General features: G+C 34.6%; 6 protein-coding genes across 11 annotated transcripts; 3 read left to right on the top strand and 3 right to left on the bottom strand.

The window, feature by feature from the left end:
* Positions 1-760: 760 nt before the first annotated feature.
* LOC108568540 (fructose-bisphosphate aldolase) lies at positions 761-4,034 on the bottom strand. The gene is made up of 4 exons (XM_017929713.1): positions 3,927-4,034; positions 1,728-2,122; positions 1,056-1,675; positions 761-997 (listed from the first exon to the last, which is right to left on the bottom strand). The coding sequence occupies exons 2-4, from the start codon at positions 2,104-2,106 to the stop codon at positions 902-904; spliced, it is 1,095 nt and encodes a 364-aa protein (XP_017785202.1). The 5' UTR covers positions 2,107-2,122; positions 3,927-4,034; the 3' UTR covers positions 761-901.
* Positions 4,035-8,610: 4,576 nt separating this feature from the next.
* LOC108568506 (calcium release-activated calcium channel protein 1-like) lies at positions 8,611-18,835 on the top strand. 5 transcript variants are annotated; one of them, XM_017929649.1, is made up of 5 exons: positions 8,611-8,749; positions 16,124-16,263; positions 16,328-16,696; positions 18,237-18,471; positions 18,538-18,835. In XM_017929649.1, the coding sequence occupies exons 2-5, from the start codon at positions 16,132-16,134 to the stop codon at positions 18,771-18,773; spliced, it is 972 nt and encodes a 323-aa protein (XP_017785138.1). In that variant the 5' UTR covers positions 8,611-8,749; positions 16,124-16,131; the 3' UTR covers positions 18,774-18,835. The 5 variants fall into 5 exon arrangements, with proteins under 5 accessions (XP_017785138.1, XP_017785136.1, XP_017785137.1 ...); XM_017929647.1 differs by having other exon boundaries at positions 16,121-16,263; XM_017929648.1 differs by lacking the exon at positions 8,611-8,749 and adding an exon at positions 8,787-9,590 and having other exon boundaries at positions 16,121-16,263.
* LOC108568509 (methyl-CpG-binding domain protein 4-like) lies at positions 14,419-15,659 on the bottom strand. Its single transcript, XM_017929654.1, has one exon. It carries the CDS (start codon positions 15,645-15,647, stop codon positions 15,027-15,029), a length of 621 nt encoding a protein of 206 aa, XP_017785143.1. The 5' UTR covers positions 15,648-15,659; the 3' UTR covers positions 14,419-15,026.
* On the bottom strand, positions 18,808-26,159 carry LOC108568505 (trichoplein keratin filament-binding protein-like). Its single transcript, XM_017929644.1, has 2 exons — positions 25,997-26,159; positions 18,808-20,357 (listed from the first exon to the last, which is right to left on the bottom strand). Exon 2 carries the CDS (start codon positions 20,317-20,319, stop codon positions 18,826-18,828), a length of 1,494 nt encoding a protein of 497 aa, XP_017785133.1. The 5' UTR covers positions 20,320-20,357; positions 25,997-26,159; the 3' UTR covers positions 18,808-18,825.
* Positions 21,021-22,744, top strand: LOC108568508 (peptidoglycan-recognition protein LB-like). Of its 2 annotated transcripts, XM_017929652.1 has the most exons (5): positions 21,021-21,109; positions 21,247-21,368; positions 21,730-21,911; positions 21,968-22,118; positions 22,176-22,744. In XM_017929652.1, the coding sequence occupies exons 1-5, from the start codon at positions 21,027-21,029 to the stop codon at positions 22,388-22,390; spliced, it is 753 nt and encodes a 250-aa protein (XP_017785141.1). In that variant the 5' UTR covers positions 21,021-21,026; the 3' UTR covers positions 22,391-22,744. The 2 variants fall into 2 exon arrangements, with proteins under 2 accessions (XP_017785141.1, XP_017785142.1); XM_017929653.1 differs by lacking the exons at positions 21,021-21,109; positions 21,247-21,368 and adding an exon at positions 21,393-21,679.
* On the top strand, positions 22,625-25,939 carry LOC108568504 (glutamic acid-rich protein-like). The gene is made up of 7 exons (XM_017929643.1): positions 22,625-22,842; positions 23,275-23,500; positions 23,558-23,838; positions 23,925-24,058; positions 24,113-24,470; positions 24,529-25,230; positions 25,299-25,939. Exons 2-7 carry the CDS (start codon positions 23,278-23,280, stop codon positions 25,659-25,661), a joined length of 2,061 nt encoding a protein of 686 aa, XP_017785132.1. The 5' UTR covers positions 22,625-22,842; positions 23,275-23,277; the 3' UTR covers positions 25,662-25,939.
* Positions 26,160-26,174: the final 15 nt, after the last annotated feature.

The following is a 26,174-nucleotide window of genomic DNA, read 5'->3' as shown; positions in this document are numbered from 1 at the left end:
AATTGTATTGAATACGAAAAGAAATGAAGGTAATAAATGAATGTTTACGGATAAAATATCCAATAATATCACATAAATTAATTTTTCTTACATCAATTTGTCAGTTAAATAACATATATTATTTTAACTAAGGTATAATAACACATGGCGATTGTAAAAAAAAATACCCTTATCGTTTCTTTCCTGACGCCTACAGTTTCATAGCGGTTCTCAACTAATGGTTTAGATTACCATTTTTTTAATAGGTCGATGATGACAGCTGTCACCTTGCGTGAAAAATAATTTTAGATAATTGGTTTACAACTAGATCCAAATACGCTGTTTCAGAAAATAAAATGAAAAAAAAACTAACCACATATTGCAATGCATTACACATGTATATGTTGTATGAACCAAATTGAGAAATTTCATAAGCGACAACCACAATTTTATACAACATACCGCTGCGAAATTGTTAATTTGTATTTATTACACTTGAGATCACAAAATTATTACGTCACTGTATTCTAGCCAAGCGGTTCTCAACTTGGGGGGCCGTGAATCAAAGTTGTTGAAGTCGCGAATTGATAGCTGTCATTATGTCAAATGTAATTATTATTGTATTTAAGAGCACATTTGTTCGGAGCCTGCTAGAAAGGTCTGTTAGTAGTTAACGCAGAGGAGAGTTAGTATAATTGAATAAATCAATTTACGGTATTCAAAGTTTTGTATTAAATACAACATGAACTCAATCAATCAATCAGGTGATCGTAACAAACGGTTTTTGATTTTTTAAAAATATATATATTTATTATAATAAACACGCGGCGTTCTTTCTTTTAAGACAGTCTCTATAAAATTGTAAATATAAAAAATTACGTTCTCTTTGATAATTAATTTCTTAATTTAATAAACATGTGTTTTAGTAGGCGTGGTTCTTGACGAAGAGTCCTTGCTCGCCGGCTTGGCCAGCCACAGAACCGGCACTGTAGGAACCAAGGGAAGATTGGGAGTTGGCCTGCAAATAGAATACATATTAAATAAAATTGATGTTACGTTATGAATTAGTTAATTACCTTGGCGCGACGCAAGAGTTCGGTTTGGGCGGCAGGGATGTTTTCGTCCTTTCCTTGCCACGCCTTCAGGACGGAAGCTTGAAGGGCACGTCCGAAACTGAAGGTGAGGGCCCACGGTTTTCTGCCTTGGAACTTGTTGATGGCGTTCAAGTTGACAGAGGCTTCCTCCTCGCTTTGGCCGCCGCTGAGGAAGGTGATTCCGGGAACGCACGGTGGAACGGTTCTGGAGAGAGCGGTGACGGTCGCTTTGCCCACCTCTTCAGGGCTGAAACGGATGGCGTGGCTCATGCCTCCGGTGACCATGTTCGGCTTGAGGAGGGTGCCTTCGAGGAAGACGTGGTGATCGGCCAGAGCTTTGTACACGAAAGAGAGAACGGTCTCGGTGACCTTCTGGCACCTGACGATGTCGTGATCGCCGTCGGGTAAGATCTCTGGCTCGACGATCGGCACGAGACCGTTCATCTGGCAGATGGAGGCGTAACGAGCCAAAACGTTGGCGTTCTCCAGGATAGCGGTGTAGGATGGAGTGTTCTTGTTGATCTTGAGGACGCAACGCCACTTGGCGAAGTGGCAACCGTCCTTCTTGTATTGGGCGCAACGTTTGCCCAAATCATCCAAACCTTGAAACAAATATATAATTCCTCTTATAATCTTCAATTCTATTCATCATACCTTGGGTGGTGCATTCGTCTTCGGATCCCATCAACGGAACGACACCGGTATCCAACTTGATGCCGGGAATGATTCCGCTCTCCTTGAGCAACTCAACGAATGGAGTGCCATCATCGGCCTTCTGGTAGAGCGTCTCGTGGAAGAGAATCACTCCGGAGATGTTATCTCCGAGAGACTTGTCGGCGGTGAAGAGCAGTTGCCTGTACTTCCTCCTGTTCTCTTCGGTGTTCTCCAAACCGATGTCGGCCAACCTCTTGCCCATAGTACCTACGGACTCGTCAGCGGCCAAGATTCCCTTTCCCGGGGAGACGATGGCGTTCGCGATCTTGCGAAGCTCATCCTGCATGGCCGCATCCGGGTAGTTGAAGTAGGTAGTCATATTGGCCGTAGAGCTGCTGCAATGTTCAAGCACAAACACACACTGAATCGATCTATCGAAACTACAATCTATTTAAAGTCGCTTAGCTAAATGACCTTTCGCCACGTCGCCAAGATCAGACGAGCCTCCCGTTATCAACTTTCACTCCATGATAAAACGCACGATAAAATCCGTGTTCGATCTAGAATATTTTGCGTTTCATATATATTTTCGGAACACACATCTCTATAATATGTACTTTGTAATTAGGCAAATCGACTAAAAAGCAATAAAATCTAAATCAAATAGACCTTGAGATGCAATTAACTAAATATAAAAACAATATTTAAATTATCCATACTAATTATTAAAAATTAATAACCAAACTTGAAAATATCAATAATGTAGGAAAAGTTATTTAAGATTTTTCATTGGTTAATGAAAGATTTCTTATTGCTTAATAGAATATTTCTTATTGGTGTATGCAAAAGATTTCACATTGAGACATTTCATTGGTTAATAGAAAAATATAATCTTCAACCGGAAATTAAATTTCGGCGTTTACTCGACGAAGAAATAATTGACGTTATTATTTAAATTGAAAGAAATTGCGAATATCTACCGTTAGATTGCATCACCATCGACTGAGGTTATTGCCAATACAAAAAACATTCCACTACACTATATAAAATTTATATAATAAATCAATTATATAATAAATATTAAACATCGTTTAATATCAATAAAGTTATATTTAATATCAATTAAAGTTATTTATTGTAAATCATACAATTGTAACTTAAGAGAATTCAAGAAAGCTAGCATACAGTAGACATCAAGATAGATCTTTCATTTGATTAACATTAGGAAAGTTTTCAGTATTATTATAACCGGTATTAGTTATTTTGTTGCAGATTAAATATTTCTGTCTCACGGATAACAGTTTTTGAATTGCTTGAATTTCGTTCATAAAAACGATAAACTCAATAGAAAATCGTTAAAGTTAACATATTATCTTACATAATACATAATTATGATGAAATGAAGATGTTATGCGGATTAAATATCCAAAACTGAAGTCTCGTACTGGAACAATTGGTTCTGTTACACCGATAAGCGTAGATACGAACTACACAAACAATTAGGAGTATCTAGTGTGTGTGTTTTTTTTCTCTCATAATTTCCAATGAGCAATATATATTTGTCAAGAGTTGAATAATCAAGAACAAAAAAAGTTCCATTTATCTTGACGATTGATCCAATCTCAAGGAGCAATGTCAAAAACGTCACCTCGCAGTCGAAAACGATAACGATAAAGAGAAACAAACAGAAATCATTTAATGTTTCTTTTTTGTTTCAAAAAATTACTACTCGCATAAAAGTAAAAGACTATTATAAGAAACTGTACGGAATTGTTTGAAATGCAATTAATTTCCATGGAAACATATTATTCGTGATAAGGGTCTTATTTACTACAATTATTGACTGATAATCAAACATAGTTGATTTTCCATTTGCTCCTGCTTACACACATACATGTCTTATCGATGTTATTTAACTGATTAACATGAATTTCATTTCATAATATTCAAATTATTGAAACACTAATTAATTAACGTCTAATGAATGAAATCTAAACAAATTAACGAAAGACCAAACCTTTGAGTTACAATAAAAATGTGACATTGGAATGACCTCTTTCAGTCCGCGTCAATTGAACCAAACACAATCGTTCTTATCAATAAATGTTTGCGAGTGGAATATTTAAAAAATATAATCGACGACTGACTCTGATATTTCATCGATCATCGTCTCAGCATTAAATGAAAACGTGTACTTACTGTTTACACTGGCTGTTTGTAAAGATCGGAGCGAATTAGACTTGTCTGTCCGCAACTGCGTTCGCAACTGTCCGTGTTTTTTTATTCCGTATGGGATTATATATTAGAGGACACGTAAAGGTCGGACACGTCGAAACATATTTTTTCCCCACATACACACCGATCGATAATAAGACTGTCTCATTCTTGTTCATCGGAATCTGCATACGCGTGGACCGTTCTACTTTCACCTGAGAACGTACCGTAGAATTTCATCGTAATTTTGATTTAAAAATTTATAATAACATATAATATTCCATATATACATTGAATTAATTGAATCTATATGGAAAAAAAAGTAGTTAATCAAATATAAGAGATATGCAACCAAATCAACAAATACTGAAAAATCAACAAAAAAATTTGTGGTGGCTGTTAAACCCGAAAGGGGTAGATATAGGGCTGGAGAGATTTATATCAATAAATAAATTAATATAAATCTCTTTTTTTTTAAATAATAAATACAAATATAATCAGTAGGCGTTTGATGATTTAGAAGATTATTCGATCAGACCAACATAAAAAGTAACAAATGTGTTTATATAAAGCAATATTTTTATTTAGTTTAAATTACTTCTGAATTCAGTTTGTTTAAAAAAAACTATTAGAAATATAATAATAATTTGTATTGAAATAAGAAAGTAGCGCCTCCAAAGCTACAACTCGTGCAATTTCGCACGTATCCAAATTTTGTTCCTAAGAACAGTTACTTCGTACAAAATTGCACGAAATTTCTTAATTAACAGTGGCGTAGTTGTTACTATCATGTTTTGCGGCAAACTTAAAATTAAACACTATTCTCATGTTTCAAATACACTGTTGCAGCTGATTTTTCGTGATAATTCGCGGCGATTCTTGTTTTTCGTGCCCATATTAAATACTTAATAATTAGAAATTTTATCCTTATAAAGAATTTATTTTAATATAATTTACACATTATATATATATTAATTTATATCTATTTTTATAACATCTATATATCAATTAATTAGATTTTTATTCAAAGGAAAAAAAAACAAGTTTTATAAATTCGATGTTCTATACCAGCGTTTCTCAACGTAAATGGGTCACGAAATGAATGTGTCAAATAAGTTGATGCTGTAAACAAATACGTCCCAATACAACTAGAAACAAAAATGTTCGGTTGCGAAATGACAGCTGTCACCTTCTGTTAATACTGTCAAAAAAGTTTAAGTTGTAAACAATTGAGTCGCAATACAAAATACAAATAAAAATGTTGTTTTGCGATATGACAGCTGTCATATGCCTTGTGTTGAAGCAGTACAACTGCTAGATAGTTTGAGAAGCACTGTTCTATAATTTATCATATAGTATACAAGTGAAGTAGTTGGCAAGTTACGTGCAATATTTACAATTTGAAATTTATAATACTAAAAATTAATGTAAAGTTATATTTTTTATAAATTACTTCTAAAATAAATTAGATTCCACTGAATGGATTTTGAAACGAAACGCCCAAATTTCGTGCCTGTTTGTCGATTGGTTTAGATTTGAATAAAAGAAGCATTTTTAAGATTGTATCGGTTAACAAAAAAAAAGTTTAGTGATGAGCCACCAATGGTTTTGCGGGCCAACCCGAACGACAGAACCAATAGAATTGTTCAGAACGAAAAGATCCGGGTGTTGCCGATCCCTCGTTTAGCGTTTGCCGATTTGATTCGCAGTTGCAAACTACATTTTTATGACTCTCTTATCTAGAGTTCGAAACTCCCTTTTTTTGTCACACAATAGAGATTGTTTACACGTTCAAAGCAACGATTCTTCGTGATTCACAGACACACAGTGGCAAAAAAATATTTGAATTTGAATTCATGAATACATACGTCGGAGTCGTTTATTTAACTGAAGCTTGAAGCATGTAAACATGTGAAGTATACCAAAAAGAATGACAAATATTTGCACTATATATACATTTCTTTTATGTCTTTGGTTGTGGTGGCAATCGCATGCCCGACAACCGAAAGACCGTCTATTGAAATCCCGACGTTTGAAATGCCGACTGTATCGAAATCCCGACTATATTAAAATCCCGACAATCATAATCCCGACTATATCGAAAATGTCTACAATAACATTTTTAAATTATTCCGGAACGTAGTGACTTTTAAATTATTATTAATAATAAATAATAACAATTAAATAATAACAATGTATTTGAGATTATTTCATAATGTTAAGGTTTATTATGAATAATTCAACAAAATCAAATAAATTAATAATAATTTATTGTTATTAATAATAAAAGTGTAGCACGAGGTGACTACGCTCCGAAATAATTTAAAAATGTTATTGTAAAAATTTTCGATATTGTCGGGATTTTGATACAGTCGAGATTTCAAGCGTCGAGATTTCGATACAGTCGGGATTTAAATAATATGATTGATTCAAGTCCATGTCATAGGCAACCCATTAAACAATTATGTTTTTTTGTGTAAGCAGAGCTGCATACAAATCAAATGTATTAGATTAGTCGACCATATTTGAACAATTGTTTCTATAGTTCAGCAAATAATAATATTATTTAAATTCTTTATTGATTTATCAGATTTCAGTTTACGCATCTAAATATAAAATAACACATCTTTACTTAATGAGTGTAGCAGCGTTTCTAAACATTTTTGTCGCGTAATCCAACATTACAAATAATGCTTTGATGCAAGTGACAGCTGTCAACAATATTGACATAAGTGGAGAAACGCTAAATTCATGCATTCACAATAAACCAATTATAAAACCATTATTATCATAATCTTACTATGCTGTTGAAGCAAACGATCGATCAATAATAGTAACCGTGCAAAACATCGGTAATTATAAGCGACGATAAAACCACAATAAATTTGCGCTGTTTGATTTTCCAATTTGATGCCTGCACGATCGTGCATGCATTTAGAATGCATTTAGATTTGATCGAAAATCGAAAATAGACGCAATACTTTTGCTTCCACACATTGCTTCGTCATTTCGCGATCCATTAAAAAAAATTGACAGTTAATAATAACAAATTCGACCTTAGCAGTAACTAATATAGACTTTTTAAGTTTATTTCCTATTCTTCTTCGAGAACATGGTACAACATTCTGATTAAATATTGTAACTTACTCAATCTTGGTTAAGTTTTGTCATTATATCGACTACTGTAGATTATTTAAACTTTTAAATTACTAGAAGATTCGGTGATTTTCATTGAAGATTGCGAAAAGAACCATGAATACAAGTTAACAAAAATAATAATAAAAAAAATTATTTGGAAGTGGATAGAAGTGTAACGGATTTATAGACCTTACCGTGAATTGATGTTGAAAAGGTTGAACCGATTCCGACAATAGACATAATGAGGCGTTCGACAGCCAATTATAAAATAAATGAAGGAAATATAATCATTCAAATTATCATTATTAAATTATTTAAAATTATCTTCCCAAAACTGAAAACATTTCTACGTTTGACAATAAAAAAAAAAACAAAATTGTTGAATTTTTATTTAAATTAAATGTAGAATTTCTAATATTTTCATTGTTTATACCTTAATAAAAACCGGGTATTTTGTAAATATTATGCAATTGGGTTTCTGTGTTAAGCTTTGATTTTAGAACAATTCAATTAGTAATGGTTAGCGACGTTTTTATCTGATTCCATTGTGCAATAATTACTCTGTTTATTTTCTATACATTTCGAATCAAGTTTGCATTTAAAAAGAAAACAATTTATTTAATTTGCTGCAACGACACGGCAAATTAATGCCGCAAATTTATCATTATTTCACACAATTGATAATTCTCAATAAATACAAACGAATTTAATTGAAAATATGTAATTTATATCTATTTTTATAGCTTCTAAATATCAATTAATTAGATTTTTATTCAAAGGTAAACAAAAAATAAACAAGTTTTAGGAATTCGATGTTCTATAGCAGAGTTTCTCAACGTAAATGGGTCACAAAATGAATGTGTCAAATAAGTTGATGCTGTAAACAATTACGTCGCAATACAATTAGAAACAAAAATATTCGGTTACGAAATGACAGCTGTCAGCTTCTGTTAATACTGTCAGAAAAGTTTAAGTTGTAAACAATTGAGTCGCAATACAAAATACAAATAAATATGTTGTTTTGCAATATGACAGCTGTCATATGCCTTGCGTTAAAGCAGTACAACTGCTAGAAAGTTTGAGAGACACTGTTCTATAGTTTATCAAGTAGCAAGTACAATTAAATGTATATTTTCGCGACTACAGAATCTACTCGACTACACAAACAACAAACGATCGTTGAAACAACACTTAATAACGAATGTACACAGTTTTATCGATAGGAGATAATATGTTGAAATCTAAAGTTTTTTTTATCTCAATTACAAAAAAAAGTACAAATATTATATAAATTTTAACTGCACATTTCTGCCAAAGTTTTCATCATACCAATGGTTTTACGACGCGACAAACAAAGTGGAATTCTATACAAAAATGTTTAAGAAATAAATAAAGCAAATACAATAGGAATACCAGGACTACCTGGGATATCCAGAGAAGGCTGCGGTTACTATTGGAAATACAAATGAACACTGATAAGACGTTTACTGCGATTTAGGTGGGGAACAAACAAAACGAGCGTTGAAATTGAAACATAAAAATGAAACAATAAAAGGCCAGTGTCGATTTCCAACGATTTACGGCTAGCAACAAAACAACAAACAACAGAAAAAAAAGATTGGCAACAATATCGTATCAGATATAAACCTAAAAACATATATAAATCACAGGTAAATTTGTTACGTCTGCATGTTTATTTATAGATAGATGTGTACACACATTTATATATCCTGTACTTTCTTGGTCTTATCTCGGAACCGTTGCGTAACATATTCTAATTGGGTTTTTCCCCTCGCCGAAGCAATATCCCAAAAAAAAAAAACAAACAAAAAACAAACCTAATACATTTACATAGTGAACTTTGATTTGAGAAAAAAAATAGTAATTACACCTTAATAATCTCTATGGTTACAGTGAGTTACAGTTCGCATGCTGCGGTTTATGGAAACGCGTCATATATTATTATTTCATCCCGCCTCTTACATTTACTTCGCTCTCTCGATTCTCGATGAATTAATCACGAATTAATCTTTGAATACTTGGAAACGATGTGATTAGAAACAATTGCAATCTGCATTTACTTGTTATTTTGCGTATTCCCAAGATTAGGGTTTTTCTTCTTGTTTCTTCTATATTCGTTTCTTCGCTCGGTTTGAGTCGGTGATGATGATGGCGAAGGCGCGCGTCCGGGCAAGAAGGAAATGGAAGTTGGGAAAGATTTCCATTCCCATATGTGTGTGTGTGTGTATTAAAGTTCCACGAGAGTAGGTAATGCGATGTTATTACCTGACGGTCGCGGTCAAGTGTGTATACTTTGTGCCCGGTGCTCTCTCTCGCCATTTGTTGTTTGTGTGCTAGTCTCATCCATGTAACTGTTTCATCGGAGCTCCGAAGTGCACGCAGAGCAACAAAAAGAAAAGAAACAGAGAAATCATATAGAAAAGGCAAGACCATCACCGATACCGCTGTTCGGGCGCAGCAACAGCAAGAAGAGACATAAGTAAAAAAAAAGTAAGAACCAAATCTATTGTTTTCTTTTTTTGTTGTCTATTGAAGAGCATTAAACCACACACACAAAAAATGAAAATCGGTCAAACGCACATGTGACTATCTTTTGGTTATAATGTAAACAAAAATTTAAATTAAAAAGTTTTGTTTTATGCAAAAGATGAAAGACCCATCGCTATCCGAAAATTCAAAATAATTATATCTTTTTTTTTCGCGAAAACATTTATTCATGTTTTTTTTGTTTCGTTTTAAAATTTAAATCGTTTTATCTGTACTTATTTATATTTATTACAACAACCATACAAATTATATACATAATTACAAATATAAAAAGAGTAGAAATCGTATTTGTTTCAATAAATATTGATAATTCAATATGAAAATTCATTTCAACTGTATCTAATTATCATGAAATTACAGTACAAAATATAATTTTAAATTGAAATCTTACTATAGTGAATTCGCACTGATCGAATCCGTACTATGCGAGGTATTGCCATATAAATAATTTCTTAAAAAAAATTTAAAATATTTTTAATCATTGGAAGTCATCGGCAAATCGTTATTTAAATTTAAATTTGTTAGACAAACTTAAAGATAGTTAAATGCAAAAAAAAGGAAGAAAGAAACAAAATATGCGCTACTCTGTATACTTAAAAGGTCAAAATATATGCAGAACATATTTTTAGATGAGATTTTTCCATTGCTTTTTATACATATATATTTAAATTTCTTTATAAACGATTACCTAAATGTCAGAATGTATATTTTCATTCTGTATTCTCTACAGCAGCGTTTCTCAACAGTGTCACTCGCTTCGACACAAGGTAACAGCTCTCATTACGCAACCCGAACATATTTGGTTGTAGTTGTACTGCGTTCCAATCAACAAAGATTTGACGTTTAGACGTACAGTGACAGCTGTCATTTCGCAAACTAAAATATTGACTCAATTGTTGTCATTTCGCGACAGAACATTTCTGTTTGTACTCGTACTGTGTCCCAATAGTTTATAACATAAATATTTTTTATGTCTAGACACAATGCGGCAATCATTTAACTGCACATATACGTTGAGAAACTCTGTTACAATTGTTTGACTTCAATTTTATACCACTTTTTTAAAACAATAAATTGATTACTTTTACAAAAAAGAAATATGAATATTCAAATATTAACACTCAAATCAAAGTAAACATGACAAGTTCATATTTCGCTCGAAAGTTGTTTTTTTTTTTAAACAATAATCGTGTCTCATAAAAATGGATATTATTATTATTATTGAAATGATATGAAGCGAGGTTTTTATGAAAATAATTTCGTCCAAGGACTATATTGAAATGAAAAATTTCATGGAAAAAATTGTTCATTATTCAGGAAATTAATGTATAAAAAAAATAACTCACAATCAAAATTCTGTATATCAAACATTTAATATAGTCGTCATATTTCAATTAAAAGCAAGGTACGGAAATATTATGTGTGACCTTTAGGAAATGATAAATAAAAAGAAAAAGAGAGATAAGTTTCCTTCCGCAATTTAGTGTGTAATCTACGAAGATAATTTTTAGTATAATTATGCGAAAACCATTATTATCCTTATTCATTTCGGCGTATTTCTGGTCATTTCGACACGACAATCATAATTTAAAATAAAATATTTTTGTTCCGTTTATCTTCCTTACGCAGTGTTAAACAAAAACACAAGGTTAATTGACACTGAAGAAACAAACAAAAATAAGAGGAAACAATGAAGAGATATTTTTTTTATTACAAGATTTTAGTCTCAATTATTCATGTTCTGATTTCTTGATATGGAAATTAACATGGTATGGACATAAACACTATGAAAGTGTTAATCAAGAAGTAAATCAACTTCAATTGTTCCAAGGACCTACTGATAATTTGATTTTTTTACTTATTTAACATTTTTTCAGAAATTCTTGCTGGAATTATACATTTTCAAGTATTTAAATAGTTATCGCAGTTAACTTTTATCCTGACTAATAATTCTATTAACTAAACTGTTGTCAAATACAAGTCACTGTTTTGGTATCTGAGTCATTAACGGAAAGTAAACTGATCAGTTTATTCGCGAATTACAATTGTTTGAGACAATAAACTTAAAACTGTGTATAACAATTCCTTCAATTACGAAACTTTCCTACGGTCATCAAATTTAGTTATTTTCGGCCTTCCTTCAAAGCTATTCCCAGCACGTCGAATAGCATTTTCGTAATGATTAAAAACAATGTTATATTGACAAATTACATTCAACTCTTGTCCAAAAAAAAGTCTCTTCAATTTAATTGTTGTTAAAAATACCTGCGACTCAGTTGCTAAGAATATTACACTCGCTTTGACACAAGGTGACAGCTGTCATTTCGCAACCCAACAGTTTTGTTTGTTGTCGTACTGCGATCCAATTGTTTAAAACATAACAATATTGACGTGTAAACGCAATGTGACAGCTGTCATTTGGCGACCCATTAAGTATTTAAAGCGAATCTTAACAATCTGTAATAAACAAAAACTAAAGATATTTAGTCATGAAATAAAGGCGGATTCATCAGAATTGAGCAAAATAATTCAATTAATACATCTTTTTCTGTACTTTGAGCTTTAGCCACGGGCCAATTAATGAAACAATAATGATTGGTAAAAACCGCATACAAAAAACAAAAAAAAACCAACATGACGTATGGAACAAACATCCATTGCAGATTACATAAAAAATAAGCGAAACTAATTGCAAGAAAATGAAGAAAAATATGTTGTTAACCGCATATTTAAAGTGGATCGACAATATTTGTAACAAAACAATAATATTTTTTGGAATTTAAATGTTCTGCACAAATCATTATGTTTTTTTTTCTTATTTGCTATTTAATATTTGTAATGATAAATCACCGAATTACTTATTAAATTTTTATCTAAGTATAATTGCGAAGTTTCCTTGCAAACATTCAGTTCTTTTGTTGACATTTCCTGAGCAATTATAAATTTTAATTGTAATTGCGACATTGCGCAACGCCGCTGATGATAAATGGGTGCAAATCCGGATTTTCTTTTGCAAGCGAAGATTATGATTCTATTTGATCAACGGAGACGTTAATTATTTTATTTTCGACCAATAAACAATAGTTATAAATAACTGTGGCAGAGAATACTTAAACTATTTTTTCAACTTGGTTCTTTATAGTAATTGAAATTATTACATTGTTTTGTAATTGTTTTTTTCATGATCGTCTTGCCACCCAAACTATTACATAACACAAAAAAATGTCATTTCGTGTCTCACTATTGTTAGATTTGGAAAATTATTTGATTTGTTACGAATCTTTACTTATAATGTGAAACTAAAAATTCTACGAATTTATACCCAGTATTCCAATAGTTTGCTTAGAAAATAATTGCTTTCAGGTATGCAGCAACAAATTCTTTTTTTTTTGTTCATATTTTTTCGCAGTATAAAAAAATGCTTACGTTATACGTCGAATCCACAATTTCCGTTGGCAACACAATAATTTCAAATGTCATTAATTATATTATTTTATTTATTTATTCATTATTATTTTTTTTGCAGTTCCTTAATCAAGCAGTAATTATAGTGCAATTGAAGTGACCGTGAGAATTTCTTTGCGCGTAAAAATACATATTTTCGTGATCACCCAATAAAACAAACAAAACAAAAAAAATATAAAAAAAAATATACATTGTTTCATGTGCAAAAGCAAAAAAAAATTGAATTGCAGAAAAATCGAGTGAGCCATGATTCATGGACGTTCCTGGAAAAATTCGCTACTGGTATTTCGCATAGATAATATTAATTTTCGATATTCCCAACAATACGAACGTTTTTAATAATATGTCATTAAACGTTTGTTACTTGGACAATTTGATTATTTCATAGAATTTATGAATTAGATAATTCAATATTTAGAAGCAGGACTATATTTATTAAGCACACTATATAGGGCCCAAAATATTAGAATTCGGATTCAAGAACACATATTTTGTTCTTAAGTTTTAATGAATTAGGGCATACGACACCCTTAATGCGGCCCTTAATGGAAGGGTAAAACCATGTCAACCCGGGATAAATATCATAATAAACACTATTCACTAGTCTCGACACCGCTAAAGATTGTTACATAAAAATAATGCTTGGATTTAATGTATATTTCTCAATAACTTAACAAAAAAAACAAAACTAATTGTAGACAAACATTAAAAAAAAATAACTTCGGTGGATTAAATAAAACATTGATTCTCAAATATTTCGTTTTTAGGTGTAAAAAAATAAAAATAATGATTGCTAATTAGAAATCTCAACAACAACAAAAAAACAACATATTAACAAAAGAAGAAGAAAAAACAAATATATAACACAGTTACATGATTCACTGATCTCCTTTCTTTCGACACATTTCTAAGCTAATTACAAATAATTATAGCAATTATTCTCGGAGGCATTTAAATAGATATTTAAAACTAACGTTGGTTTCATATGATTTCAGAGTTACGTGTTTAAGTTTTTACAACAAATTAGTATACTGGTTAAAAATTATAAAAATGTTTTTTTTTATATATTGTATTTATTGATATTTATGAAAAATTTCAGCTTAAACTAATTAAAAACAATTGGAAAAATTATTAATTTTGTAATGATACATATACAGGGCCGGCGCTAGCGAAAAAACAGGCCAAAGACATCTGAGCCCGGCCCTGTACAAATTATATATATATCTTTGAAAATATTCATTTTTAGTACTTTCAATGATCTTAATACTAAATTTAACTAATTCAATTACATTATGTATGAACTTACTACTTATTCTCTGGAACATATTTGTTTTGCACGTATTTCATGCTGCACTCTCTGGGCATCGATTCGATGCACTTCTTGATCTCGTCCTGCCGCCTTTTCAGCATTTCAATATACGCCTTGTCCTCCATAATTTTGCGAGTGTCCAAAACAATTTAGAAAGAAACGTTTGATAACACAATAATTTTGTTCGAAATAAACCAAAAAGTTTCGAATAAAACTGACGTTTACAGGTAACTGACTAGTACTGCCAATCCAAAAAAATAAATATCCCTAACACTAACAACACTTTCAGTATTTCAACGTACTCCTTGTCATCCATTTCATTTTATGTGAGTTTAATCACTCAAAAATTTTGTTCGGAATAAAGTAATAAAAATTTAGAATAAATTCAAATAAAACTGACGTTTACAGGTTTACAGCGCTGCCAATCCAAAGGTATTTAGATGCCAGCACATAAATATCTTTAATGAAACATTAACATTAAAACCGATTATCGTTGCCAAACGCAATTTACGTTTAAATCATGTTATTTTACAAGCAATGTCTTATTACGTGTATATGAACTTGTTTTTCGATTTCGTGTGAATAATTGGTTGACAGATGAAGTTTCATTTTTTGGTATTTAGATACCACGCTTTGTAGATCCTCAAGTAACGGTCATCCGGTTCGACGGTCATGTTACCTCTGCAGAAGATCTCGAAGGCGTCGTCCCCGTATTTCCCGATGCCGCTCAGTTCGCGGGCCCTGCGCCAAGACTTTGACAGATAATCACGAGACAGATGCCACACGTGCCCGGCGCGCTTTTTCAAACCCAACTTTTCGAAGTAAGTCGCGAGCGCTTCCGGTTCGACCATGATCACGTTGGCTGCGTTCGGAAAATCGTCGAAGAACTTATCCATGTACGGTTTCGCCAGTTTCCCTCTGGTTTTGTTGAGGAAAATTGTCCCAACCAATAATCGCCAAGGCGTCGAGTACAAGGTCTCTTCGATCAGATGATGCGGTGACTTCGGCGGTTCCCACTTGGACAGCTTCTCATCGAGCGCTCGTTCCCTGTACAGATTGTACTCGAAATTCCTTTTCATGTCCTTAGAATAATTCGTACGTAGGAAACGACGGTTCACGCCAATTATCTTGCAATCCGTCTGCTCTTCGTAACATTTTGCGCACATGCCAGCGACGCGTATGCAGTTGGAATCGAAGTATTTGCTTAGGTAAATATGTCGCGGCATCACTAAATCGATATGGATGTATATTTCTTAGGTATGCAGCAAAAAAAACATGTGAATCGTCGTGGAGGAAGTGCGGGGCCGAAGGTGATAATTCTAAAAGCAAACACATTTATGTAACGATTTATAAATTCTGTTTTTTTTTTTATTTACTTCTTTTTCATCACCGCATTCAAGATGATGATAATCGTAACAAATAATTGTTATAACTTAAGTAGTGTATAGTGTGATTCATTTATTATTTTAGTTTTGTTATCGGCGAAGCAGTAACAAAAAGTTTCTTTTACGTTTCAAACATTCGGTGCAATTTCACATACATAATTTGTTGTTACAGTATTATAACAATAAAGCGTAAACAACGATCTGTCTGATGATGATTAGTCTCTGGAAGCGAAACGACCTCGTGTGGGAATTTGACGTTATTAACTGTAGCCGCTCTTTTGATTTTGTGTTACTAAATTGTTTTTGAAACGTAGCAGAAAAGGAGATGGATCAAAGTACTCAGTGCGATTTTCCGGTGGTCATTGCAAGGAAATCGCGGAACGGTACCGTTTATTTGAAGAAGAGGCACACGGAAATGAATTTGAACAGTTCACTGCAAACCCTCACGAATCCATGGGTAATGTATATTCTCATACCGTTTGATGCGTGAAAGCGGTTCATAATTCTCGTTTCGTTTTCAGCTCAGAACTACACCTTTATCGAGACCCAGGTCATTGAACGTATCGACGGAGACGTTTCACAGAAGTAGGATTTCGTTTCTCTCCGAGACAACGCAAAGTCCACGTCCATCCTCACATTCCAGCGACCTGACGATACCGCTGTCCAGAGAGAAGACGCCGCCGCCGCCACCGCCACCTCTGCCTAGGTTCTACAACAACAATCATCACAAGGAACATCAGTGCCGATGTTTCGTCGAAGACTACAAAGGAAGTCCACCGAGCGCCACTCCGGAAGGTCTGTCCTGGAGGCGGCTGCACATGTCTAGAGCTAAGCTGAAAGCGACGTCAACTACATCAGAATTGCTCTCAGGATTCGCGATGGTCGCCATGGTAAGGAATTTAAAACTTAACTACTTCATCAGGGGCGAAAATGTTGAAAACCCCTGATTTAAATTTAACAAAATTATGCATTTAAAGGACTCTTGATATTTCTTAGTAATGACGCAAATGATTATTATGAAAACGTTCTATTTACAAATGTCGTCGACTTAAAAAACTAAGTCGTCTGCTGTCTATAAAGTAATAACTATAATACAGTGTAAATATTAACAATGGTTGTTAATACACCAATTAAGATTAAAGAGTAAAAATTTCCATTATAGATAGATACGTTGATAAGAACTTATTGCGAACCGACACTTATATTCAATATACACAGCTCAGTTACATACATAATCCGTACCCAAAATTCCGTACAAGGGAATATACGTTAATGGCATTCCTATATATAAAATTACGATTTTTTGTTTGTTTCTTTTTTATATGCACGTCTATTCGTACGCACAAACGTAAATTTTGACATCGCAACGTAACAGACGTCAAATGGCAACATTGTACGTAAAACATCATTTATAGATTAATTAATTGAGTAAAATCTGGCAATATTGTGATTTAAAATAACGATGAAAACGTGTAAAAAAACTCTGAACTTCCGAACGATACGGAATTCCGATGCATCTAAAAACGTGTAAAGAGAATGCACGCGCCTCGTCCTCCGTCTGCAACTGCACCGATCGAAAGCTTTTAAATAGGACCGGAATGTATCGTCCTCTTCTCTTCTTTCTTTCATTCTTTTCCAACCCGTTTCATTCGTGTGTCAGCCAATAACTTTGAAACTCTGATATTTGGGCGTATCTATTTATAAAATCATCAATAATAAATTAAGATTATTTTAAAATTGTCACATTTATTTATAAAATATGAAATAAACGTCGGTCAATAAACCTTTGCACAGGTAAAATAATTCAATTTTAACGAATAAATTTCGCAAAATGTCCCAATTACGACATTTCAAAGAGCCAAATATGTTGTAGGGTTTTCCCCGTATATTTAAGTAAACAACTATGATTCACACATGCATAAAGAAAATACAAATTCCGACCAATATTTCCTATAGTACATGTATGTATATATTCATATTTGGGTTATTTTTTTTTGTATCACTATCTACTAAAGCAAAAACGCAAATACTTCTATATCAGTTATTTATTTAAATCTATGTATAATATTTTTAACAATAAATCACATGTACATGTATAATTAAAATAAAAAAGATAATTAGTATACATTTGCCAGCAATAGGAATGTCGCTTTTCATAATTAATTTAGAACATTTAATCGATATCAATAATAGAAAATTATAGGTTGCAATACAAATTATAAGCGCAGTACAAAATTGATATAAATATTGGTTACTGTCATCTTACGTTAAAGTGTCAAAAAAAAATGTTATGTCACAAAATGACAGCTGTCATACAACTTGAGTTAATGTGACAGCTGTCACCTTGCGTCAAAAAAAATGTATGTTATTAAGTCACAGTATAATTGCAAATAAGCTGAAAAAAGTTTTAAATTTTATTTTTGTTTGTAGGTAGAACTTCAAATTAACGAAGAAACGAATGTACCGGAATGGCTGTTCATCATGTTTGCAATATGCACTACGGTGCTTGTCTCTGTGCACATCTTCGCTCTGATGATAAGCACGTACATCTTACCTAATATCGACGCTATTAGTAAACTAGATGTATGTGAGCTGGTTGCGGAGAGTCCGCACGAACGGATGAAAGGCTTCATAGAGTTGGCCTGGGCCTTTTCCACAGTATTAGGTAATAATAATAATAATTATTATTATTATTCATAACGATGATAATGTTCGTTTTTGTTCTCTGCAGGTTTATTCCTGTTTCTAGTCGAAGTTGCCATCCTCTGCTGGGTGAAATTCTGGGATTACTCATTCAAAGCAGCGACAGCGGCCACCATCATCGTTATACCAGTATTAATTATCTTCGTCTTATTCACTGTCCACTTTTACCACTCGCTGGTGGTGTACAAATGTGATACTTCCTCGAACGACATGGAACGATTGGAGGAACTCAAGAAGAACCTCGACCAGACTCATCCAGTTTAAAACTTAACTTATTATTATTAATATTATTAAAAAAAAAGAAGTGAAAGAACAATTATGTGAATTCTTTGAACCTTTGTCTCCCGTAAAATTTCCCCGTGTTGCCCATGCTAATTTTAGAAATTTCCTTCTTCAACCTTTCCTCCTCCAACTGAATCTTCTCCAGCTCTTCATTATTTCGTAACTTTTCCAAATTGTTCAACTTGCTCCTGAACTTTTGCTTATACCTAATCTGCGCATCTAAATCGCTCTTAATCTCCTCTCTCTTCCTCTCCTTCTCATCTTCCAACAATTGCAGCTCAGAATTGCGTTTTTCAATATCGTCTAGCATAGCTTGTCTTTCCTGCAACAAATCTTTTTGTTTTTTCAAATTGTTTCGAGCGTTCTCTTCGATCTGCGACTTTACTTCTAAGAAGACGTCCTTCATCAAACCCTCGCGCATGTTCTTCTCCTGCGTCCAACTTTGCTCGAATTGATTGTACAAGTCGCGCGCTTCTGATTCGAAAACGAATCCCATGTGCGGTCTTCGACTCAGCTCGAGATTACGTAGTTCCCGCAAAAGTTGCAAAATCGAATTAAGCGATTCCTTTAGAACCTGTTTCTTCTGAGCGTCTTCAATCCTCTCGAGAAACTCTTCATCTTTGATTCGCCGTATCGTTTCTTCATCTTCGATCAGTTGCCTCTCCATTTCCTTTGATTTAAGCTCCAATTTTCGTGAATGCTGCTTCAGATTGAACAACGCCACTTCTTGATCTTTGCGTCGTTTCTGCTCCAATTCTGATTGCTTTTGAATTTCGTTCAATTTAATCTGCTGCTCCATCTGCTTCCTCTCCAATTGCTTCAATTCTTCGGCTTCATTATCTTTTAACATAATTTCGTTCATTTGCGTTACCAAATCGTCTTGCAACTGCTTGCTCTTCTGCTGCGTCATAGCTTGAAATTCGGATTCTTGCACCTTCATTCTCTTGATGCAAGCGTCGCGTTCCTCGAGCTGCTTTCGCGTCATCTGCGTTTCACGCTCTTTGGCCATCCTCTTTTCGATTTGCTGATCGAGCCAAGACAATTTGAGCTCTCTCGTGTTTTTTTGCCTCTGGCACTCGCGGAGAACAACATTGTTGTTTCGCCAATGATTGTACAAACCTTTTTCTGCTTCGTGCCGTTGCTTCCTTTCTTCCTTCTCCTTGATTTCATCGTTGATCATCTTCAACGTTTCGATATCTTTGTTTTCTTTGAATCTATCCGTCATTTTCATTGTCGCCTCAATTGCATAAGTTCTGTCGTCGTCCTGCAAGAGCTGCCTAAGTTTCTTTCTGCGCTCCTCCAGATTATCCAACTTATCGCGTTTAGTCTTAATGGTGGCCATTAGGTCGTTGTTGGTTTCGTAATACCTTGGACTCGTCCACTCTTCGAATTTGGCGTTGTTTTTCTCGAATTTCTCGTAATATTTGACCGCTCCATTCCAAGTTTCGGCACGACGCGATTCTCGTTCCCGTTTCCGGACCATCTCTTCCTCGAATCTCGATGTCGGCCGGATTTTCCGGTTCTCCATTTCTGTTTACTCCTAGCAGCAGTACTCGTTATGTAAATCTGTGTGAACGAACATAAATATAAGACAAGTAAATAAAAACCGTAGGATTCCCCTTTTCGTATTTATTATCTATCAAGTGTGCTTACTAATTCGTAATGCAGTATCCTGTACTTCCAACATCAAACAAATAAAAAACGTATTTAATGCATTCACCACATATTGTTATATATGGTCGTTTTTTTTTGCTCTTGGTAAATTTAAAATGCATTTCATACATATTATTTCATACACGAAAAATGCGCCGCAAAAGCAATTAAAATTCTTATTAAGAAAATATGTTTGAAGACAAACGGCAAATGCGAATCGTATTCCAACAATTCCCACCAACTATTTTACCTTCGGACGTAAAAAAAAATATAAATAAAAGCGAAACGATAATTTGAAGAAGAGCTGTTGCGTATAAAAATAAAAATTATGAAACTTCCGGAAGCGGAATTTTTATTATTTTGTTTGAAAAATCTGACATTGAGAAGAAATCTTTTCAAATCCAGTTTATTATTATTATTGGTTCGCCTTCGTTCACTTCTCCCCGCCGGCCTTTCACACTACTACTGTTTGTTACTCTTTTCATTTTTTGCTTTTTTTCTGGTCAATCGAGCCGCGCGCGTTCCCTCTCTCTCTCTCTTCCCTCTCGACACATATAATTATTGTCTGAACAGTTAGTCAATATGAACAACAAAAAAAAGTGTGCTGCTGTTGCTGCTGCTGATGATCATGTTAATGATGATGAGTTTGTGTTAAAAAGCCGAAGGTAAATGTGAAGCGCGAATATTTGGAATTTGACCGCAACACATGTATATATTTTTTGTGTGTATGTTATTATATAGAAACCGATTATATTTTTATATTTATTATTATTATTATTATGCACGGTTCTTCCCCTTTTAGGTGGATGAGTGGGGATATTAGTCGTTGCTGTCTATCAATGAATGATATTTATCACCACATCCATCCTCCTCGCACTCAACCAACTCTTCCTCTGGTTCCGTCTCTCTCCGGAATGCTTAAAGGTAATGGTATTGGTTGGCGAATTCACTAAAAAATTTTTACATCAAAAAGCACTCGGTAGCGCGCAGCGGGAAATTACTACGTATCAAAACGCCGATACGAAAAACTTAATCGATTAACAAATTTTATACGTTAATGATAAGATAACAAAAATCATACAAATATAAATTTAAAAGAAAACACACACACACCTAACGTCACCATTAGCTAAACAAAGTTTTGAGAGAAAGTGTGCGAAAGTTTTGGCATATGAAATTTGGTTTCATAATGGAGTTTATTTGCTGTCTTCTGGTCTTAATTTCGGTGATAAATGGTTTGTTTTAATATTTTTTTTGTTTTGTATTTTTGATTCATTAAATTTAGTGCAATGCTGCGATTTCGATCTCGTGAGCAGAGAAGATTGGCACGCAGATCCACCGACTGATGTGGAAAAGATGTCGAATCCTGTACCGTTCGTGATCATCCATCATAGTTTCATGCCGCCGGCGTGCTACAGCGCGGAGGATTGCGAGAAGAGCATGAAGAAGATGCAGGAGATGCACCAGGTAAGTTGGAAATAGTTGGAAATATTTTGGGCTTTTAGTCAACAAATCATCTTCAGATTACCAATGGTTGGAACGATGTTGGCTACAGTTTCGCTGTTGGAGGAGATGGACGCGCTTACGAGGGTCGAGGTTGGTTCAACGTTGGCGCACACGCACCCACGTACAACAACAAGAGCATAGGCATATGCATAATCGGCGATTGGAGAAGTGAACTTAATTTAATTATGGCTAAATATTAGTTTATAATTGATACCGATATTTCAGCTGAACTACCTCCGCCGCAGCAGCTGTCCACCGTTTTAAAGTTAATCAATTTTGGCGTAAGGAAAGGCTATATCGCGAAAGATTACACACTACATGGCCACAGGCAGGTCAGAAATGGCACCGAGTGTCCAGGGAATGCCCTTCTCGAAGAGATTTCCACGTGGGAGCACTTCTCTCCAGAAGCCGAAATGTATTTTCCACCTCCTCCAAAATAAATATAATATCAATTAATTTGTTAATTATTGAAATCCAAAATAGTGTCTAAAAATAAATAAACCAGTTGTTTTTTGTGAAACCCTGATTAATTTACACGAATTTAGTCGGTTTTTGGAAGGAAAAAGTCGTCGGTGCGTTTCGAGCACACATATAGAGGAATTGTGTGAATAGTTTGTTGCGCGTCCCGACGTCACGCGTCCAAAATAGAAATAGCTGCGAGTATATTCCTCCACACACTCCAAAATCCCAAAGCCGAAAACATTCTGTGTTCCGATACGCAACTATTATAACGAATCCCCGCCGTCTCGCCTTTAGGGATAAATAAAAAAAGGAAAATTTATCGCGAAACGAACGATGATCATTTAGTGAGAATATATATATAAGATAAGTGCATCATAAGAAGAGGAAACAACAACAACAGCCTGAAAAGAGGAACCCATAAGATCACGCAGTAAGATTTTATAAATAAATATAATTCACTCGGACATCTTAAGAAGATACACACAAAAAATGTATAGTTTTATATATGTTTTTTTTGGGCAAAAATGTATTGCGAAAGCAATTTTTATTGCTTGCGCCATTATTTTTGTGAAGCATGTTTTGGTATATATGCAGAAAATAGTGATTTGTGCCAAAAAAAGATGTAAACTTTACCTCCTCCGCACATCCTTCGCCATCGATATTAATATAAAGTCCGTGTGAATCTAAGTCACATAAATATACGTAAAAAATAAAATAAAGACCGAGATAAGTGAGTGTGTGTGTGATCTTGGCACAGATTCCGATCAGAAATGAGTTCAAGCTTTTAATTATTATGCGAAAAGAAGTGTCGAAGGTTTTAGCTAATGTTTTCATATTGATTTGTTAAATATTTGGTTTACAGAAGATGCCGCCAGGTAAAAAACCGATTGGATCTGAACCGAAATCGAACACAATCAAAGGGTACAAGCCGCCATGGATCAAAGAAGCTGCGGAAGCAAACAAAGAAACCGAAACACCTTGGGGAATAATGAAGAAAAGGGATATTATAGATCCGGAAGATGCGAAGAGAAGGAACAGTAAACGCACCGAAGAATCCGATGACGAAGAAGACGACGAGTCAACTTCTTGTGAGCATTATTTTTTTTGTAGATTTTATGCTTGTTTTTGACATCTTAATGTTGTAGTTGCTATTCCGCAATTGCGAAAAGTTTCGGTGACGAAGGTGGAGCCTAAAGTGCAGGAAAACGGCGAAGAGAAGATCTTCCATAGGCCTCAGTTGAAATCGGTGCGACAGAAGGAGCCAAAACCGGTGGTGAAGGATAACAGTAAAATTGCTATTCCGAAATTGAACAGCGTAAAAGTGGAGAAGATGAAAGAGTTGCCACCGCCGCCGAAGAAAGAGACGCCGGATTATAGGCAGGTGCTCAAGAAGACGCCGACGCGTGACCGTTTAGACGACGAAAAGGTCAGTTTTTGGCACACGACCAAATCAATTACAACAAAACAGACACAAAAGGTGCACACGTAACGTTTTGTGTTCTTGTAAAACAGAAGCGCGGCAGCATCAGCATCCCGATGGCACCGCCGATGGCCCCACCGATGCCGCCACCAGCACCGGCCATGCCCAAAGCCCCCAATGTGGACCCCCTTTCCCAACATCAAAAGGCCAAATTGGATTCGCTCAGGTGAAATTGAGTATAACTTGCATACGCAACAATGACTTAACCTTAACGTTTCAGGTCGAGGCCCAAGACAAGACCCGACTGGACGGCAGTGCTGAAAGGCATCGAGACTGGTCGCAAACTGAAACACGTGGAATGCAACGATCGCAGCAAACCTCTACTCACAGCAGTCAAAACCAAAGGGCAGTACTTGTACGAAAGTGAAAAGGATAACGCGCACAATGTACTTCTAAAGGCTATCCAGCAGGGTGTCAAATTGAACAGCGTCAAAACCAACGACAGAAGTAAACCTAATTTGGAAGGACTCCGTAAATTCAGGCGGCAAATGACCATCGAGGAACAGATTCAAAAATCAGTTTCCATGGCTAGCATACCGCCGGTGCACGATAATTCCTATTCGTCAATTAGCAAAATGGTAAAAAATAACACAACGAAATTATGTGTAATAAACTAAAACTTATTTCATGATTTAGGAGGAGGCTGCAGCTGTGGCCGCCGAAGAAGTAGACGAGATGGACGACATCGACAAAGTGAGAGATGATCTTCAGAGCACCAAACAACTTCTAGCAATAGAAATGCGTAACAAAGAAGCCTTGGCGCGCGAAAATAAACGTTTACTCACGAAAATGCAGAACATAGAAAAAGATAAGAATCTCGACATCGATATAGCGAAAGCGGAAAAAGAGCACGACAAGAAGCGTGAACCAGACGAAAAACTGATAATAACCTTGAAGGCGGAAGTCGCGGAGGCGCGCAAGAAATCCGAAGATCTAGAGAAAAAGTACACGCAAACTGTTACCCAATTGGACAACACTAAATTTGAATTGGAGGAAATGAAGAGACGCAATTCGGAGCTTGAGAAGAAACTGCAGGAGATACTTTGTGGCAAGAAACTATCGATTTCTGATAGAAGGGACAGTCAGGCTCCTCGCGGCGAGGACGATTTCGATAACAACTTGAGCATCTCGGACACGGATAGCGATGAAGAGGAAACCGACGAGAAGCGGCAGAAACGATTGACGCGTGAAGTGAAAATGCTCTCAAATAAATTACGCAACTTCAAGAATAAGGTGGACAACGCGAAGAAGGAACGCTTAGCCCTGAAAGAGATCATGAAGAAACATCAATCTTCTATTAAAGAAGAAAAGAAACGTTACAAGCAACTTCAAAAGGAGGTATGAATGAAGTTTAAGAAATGCGCTTTTTCTAAATCAATTAATCATTTTTTTTTTGTAAATTGTAGGTTGATAAAATGGCAGCTTACATGCGCGAATCGGAGAGCGAAGATGATGAGGATGAAGATGAGGAGGATGAGAAAGAGGAGAGCGAAACTGATTCGAGCGAAAGCGACACCGAGTCTAGCGAGAGCGAAGACAGCGAATCGGAAAAGTCGCAGAGCGAACCGGAAGATTCACCTCCAGAAAAGAAGAAAGAGAATCTGATCGGTCGTACGAGGCGCCACGAAAATCGTCTGGCAGCATTGAAAAAGACCAATTTCATGCTGAAGACGAGCGCAGAGCGATTGCAGGACGATCTGAATATACAAAAGGAGATGACGCATTCGCTCCAGGAGGATCTGGATTCGGTGCTCGCCGAATTGGGATAGTAGTCCCGATCAACTATAAATTACAACAACCGCTTTTTATATTTGTTTTTATTTATTTATTTTTTGCTTTAGTTAATTAAGTTTGTATAACATATGTAATTTATTTGAAATACGAAGAATGCTTTACGAGTGTCCCGGACCAACAAACAAATGAAGAAAAAAAAAATGAACATCTTCAAACTTTCAATGTTCGACGTAAACAAACATTTTATAACCTAACATTTGTGTTTGTATTTTCGCGAAGCGAAGGAATAATTAAACGATTGGGATCTACAGAACGCTAATTTCCATACCTATTTTAACCTCTAAAGGAATAATACTAAATATCAATTTACCTTGAATATCCTTCCGCACAACGTTCACCTAACTTATACTTTTTTCATATGAAATAATCGCAAAACATCACTTGCAACGAATCATCTGTCAATAATCGATTGTAGACAACAAAAGTAACAAATTATATTTAAATTTATGAATTCTTTAATGAATTTAAAATGCAAATAATGATTGAAA

The sequence above is a fragment of the Nicrophorus vespilloides genome, unplaced genomic scaffold, assembly GCF_001412225.1.
Source record: "Nicrophorus vespilloides isolate i.1.1-1 unplaced genomic scaffold, Nicve_v1.0, whole genome shotgun sequence".
Taxonomy (NCBI): domain Eukaryota; kingdom Metazoa; phylum Arthropoda; class Insecta; order Coleoptera; family Silphidae; genus Nicrophorus; species Nicrophorus vespilloides.
The sequence above is the reverse complement of the archived record's forward strand: the minus strand, read 5'-3'. Positions and strand labels throughout refer to the sequence as shown.

What these genes read in the sequence shown, in the direction of transcription:
- LOC108568508 (XM_017929652.1), top strand. Translation starts at nt 21,027, where the DNA reads ATGAACAACAAAAAAAAGTGTGCTGCTGTTGCTGCTGCTGATGATCAT. An exon ending in TTTGTGTTAAAAAGCCGAAG is followed by an intron (nt 21,110 to 21,246) that starts GTAAATGTGAAG and finishes TTCCCCTTTTAG; the next exon opens with GTGGATGAGTGGGGATATTA. An exon ending in CATAATCGGCGATTGGAGAA is followed by an intron (nt 22,119 to 22,175) that starts GTGAACTTAATT and finishes CCGATATTTCAG; the next exon opens with CTGAACTACCTCCGCCGCAG.
- LOC108568509 (XM_017929654.1), bottom strand. Translation starts at nt 15,647, where the DNA reads ATGCCGCGACATATTTACCTAAGCAAATACTTCGATTCCAACTGCATA.
- LOC108568506 (XM_017929645.1), top strand. An exon ending in GATTCGCGATGGTCGCCATG is followed by an intron (nt 16,697 to 18,236) that starts GTAAGGAATTTA and finishes TTTTGTTTGTAG; the next exon opens with GTAGAACTTCAAATTAACGA. An exon ending in GGCCTTTTCCACAGTATTAG is followed by an intron (nt 18,472 to 18,537) that starts GTAATAATAATA and finishes TGTTCTCTGCAG; the next exon opens with GTTTATTCCTGTTTCTAGTC.
- LOC108568504 (XM_017929643.1), top strand. Translation starts at nt 23,278, where the DNA reads ATGCCGCCAGGTAAAAAACCGATTGGATCTGAACCGAAATCGAACACA. An exon ending in AGACGACGAGTCAACTTCTT is followed by an intron (nt 23,501 to 23,557) that starts GTGAGCATTATT and finishes TTAATGTTGTAG; the next exon opens with TTGCTATTCCGCAATTGCGA. An exon ending in GCCAAATTGGATTCGCTCAG is followed by an intron (nt 24,059 to 24,112) that starts GTGAAATTGAGT and finishes TTAACGTTTCAG; the next exon opens with GTCGAGGCCCAAGACAAGAC.
- LOC108568505 (XM_017929644.1), bottom strand. Translation starts at nt 20,319, where the DNA reads ATGGAGAACCGGAAAATCCGGCCGACATCGAGATTCGAGGAAGAGATG.
- LOC108568540 (XM_017929713.1), bottom strand. Translation starts at nt 2,106, where the DNA reads ATGACTACCTACTTCAACTACCCGGATGCGGCCATGCAGGATGAGCTT. An exon ending in AGACGAATGCACCACCCAAG is followed by an intron (nt 1,676 to 1,727) that starts GTATGATGAATA and finishes ATTTGTTTCAAG; the next exon opens with GTTTGGATGATTTGGGCAAA. An exon ending in AACTCTTGCGTCGCGCCAAG is followed by an intron (nt 998 to 1,055) that starts GTAATTAACTAA and finishes TTCTATTTGCAG; the next exon opens with GCCAACTCCCAATCTTCCCT.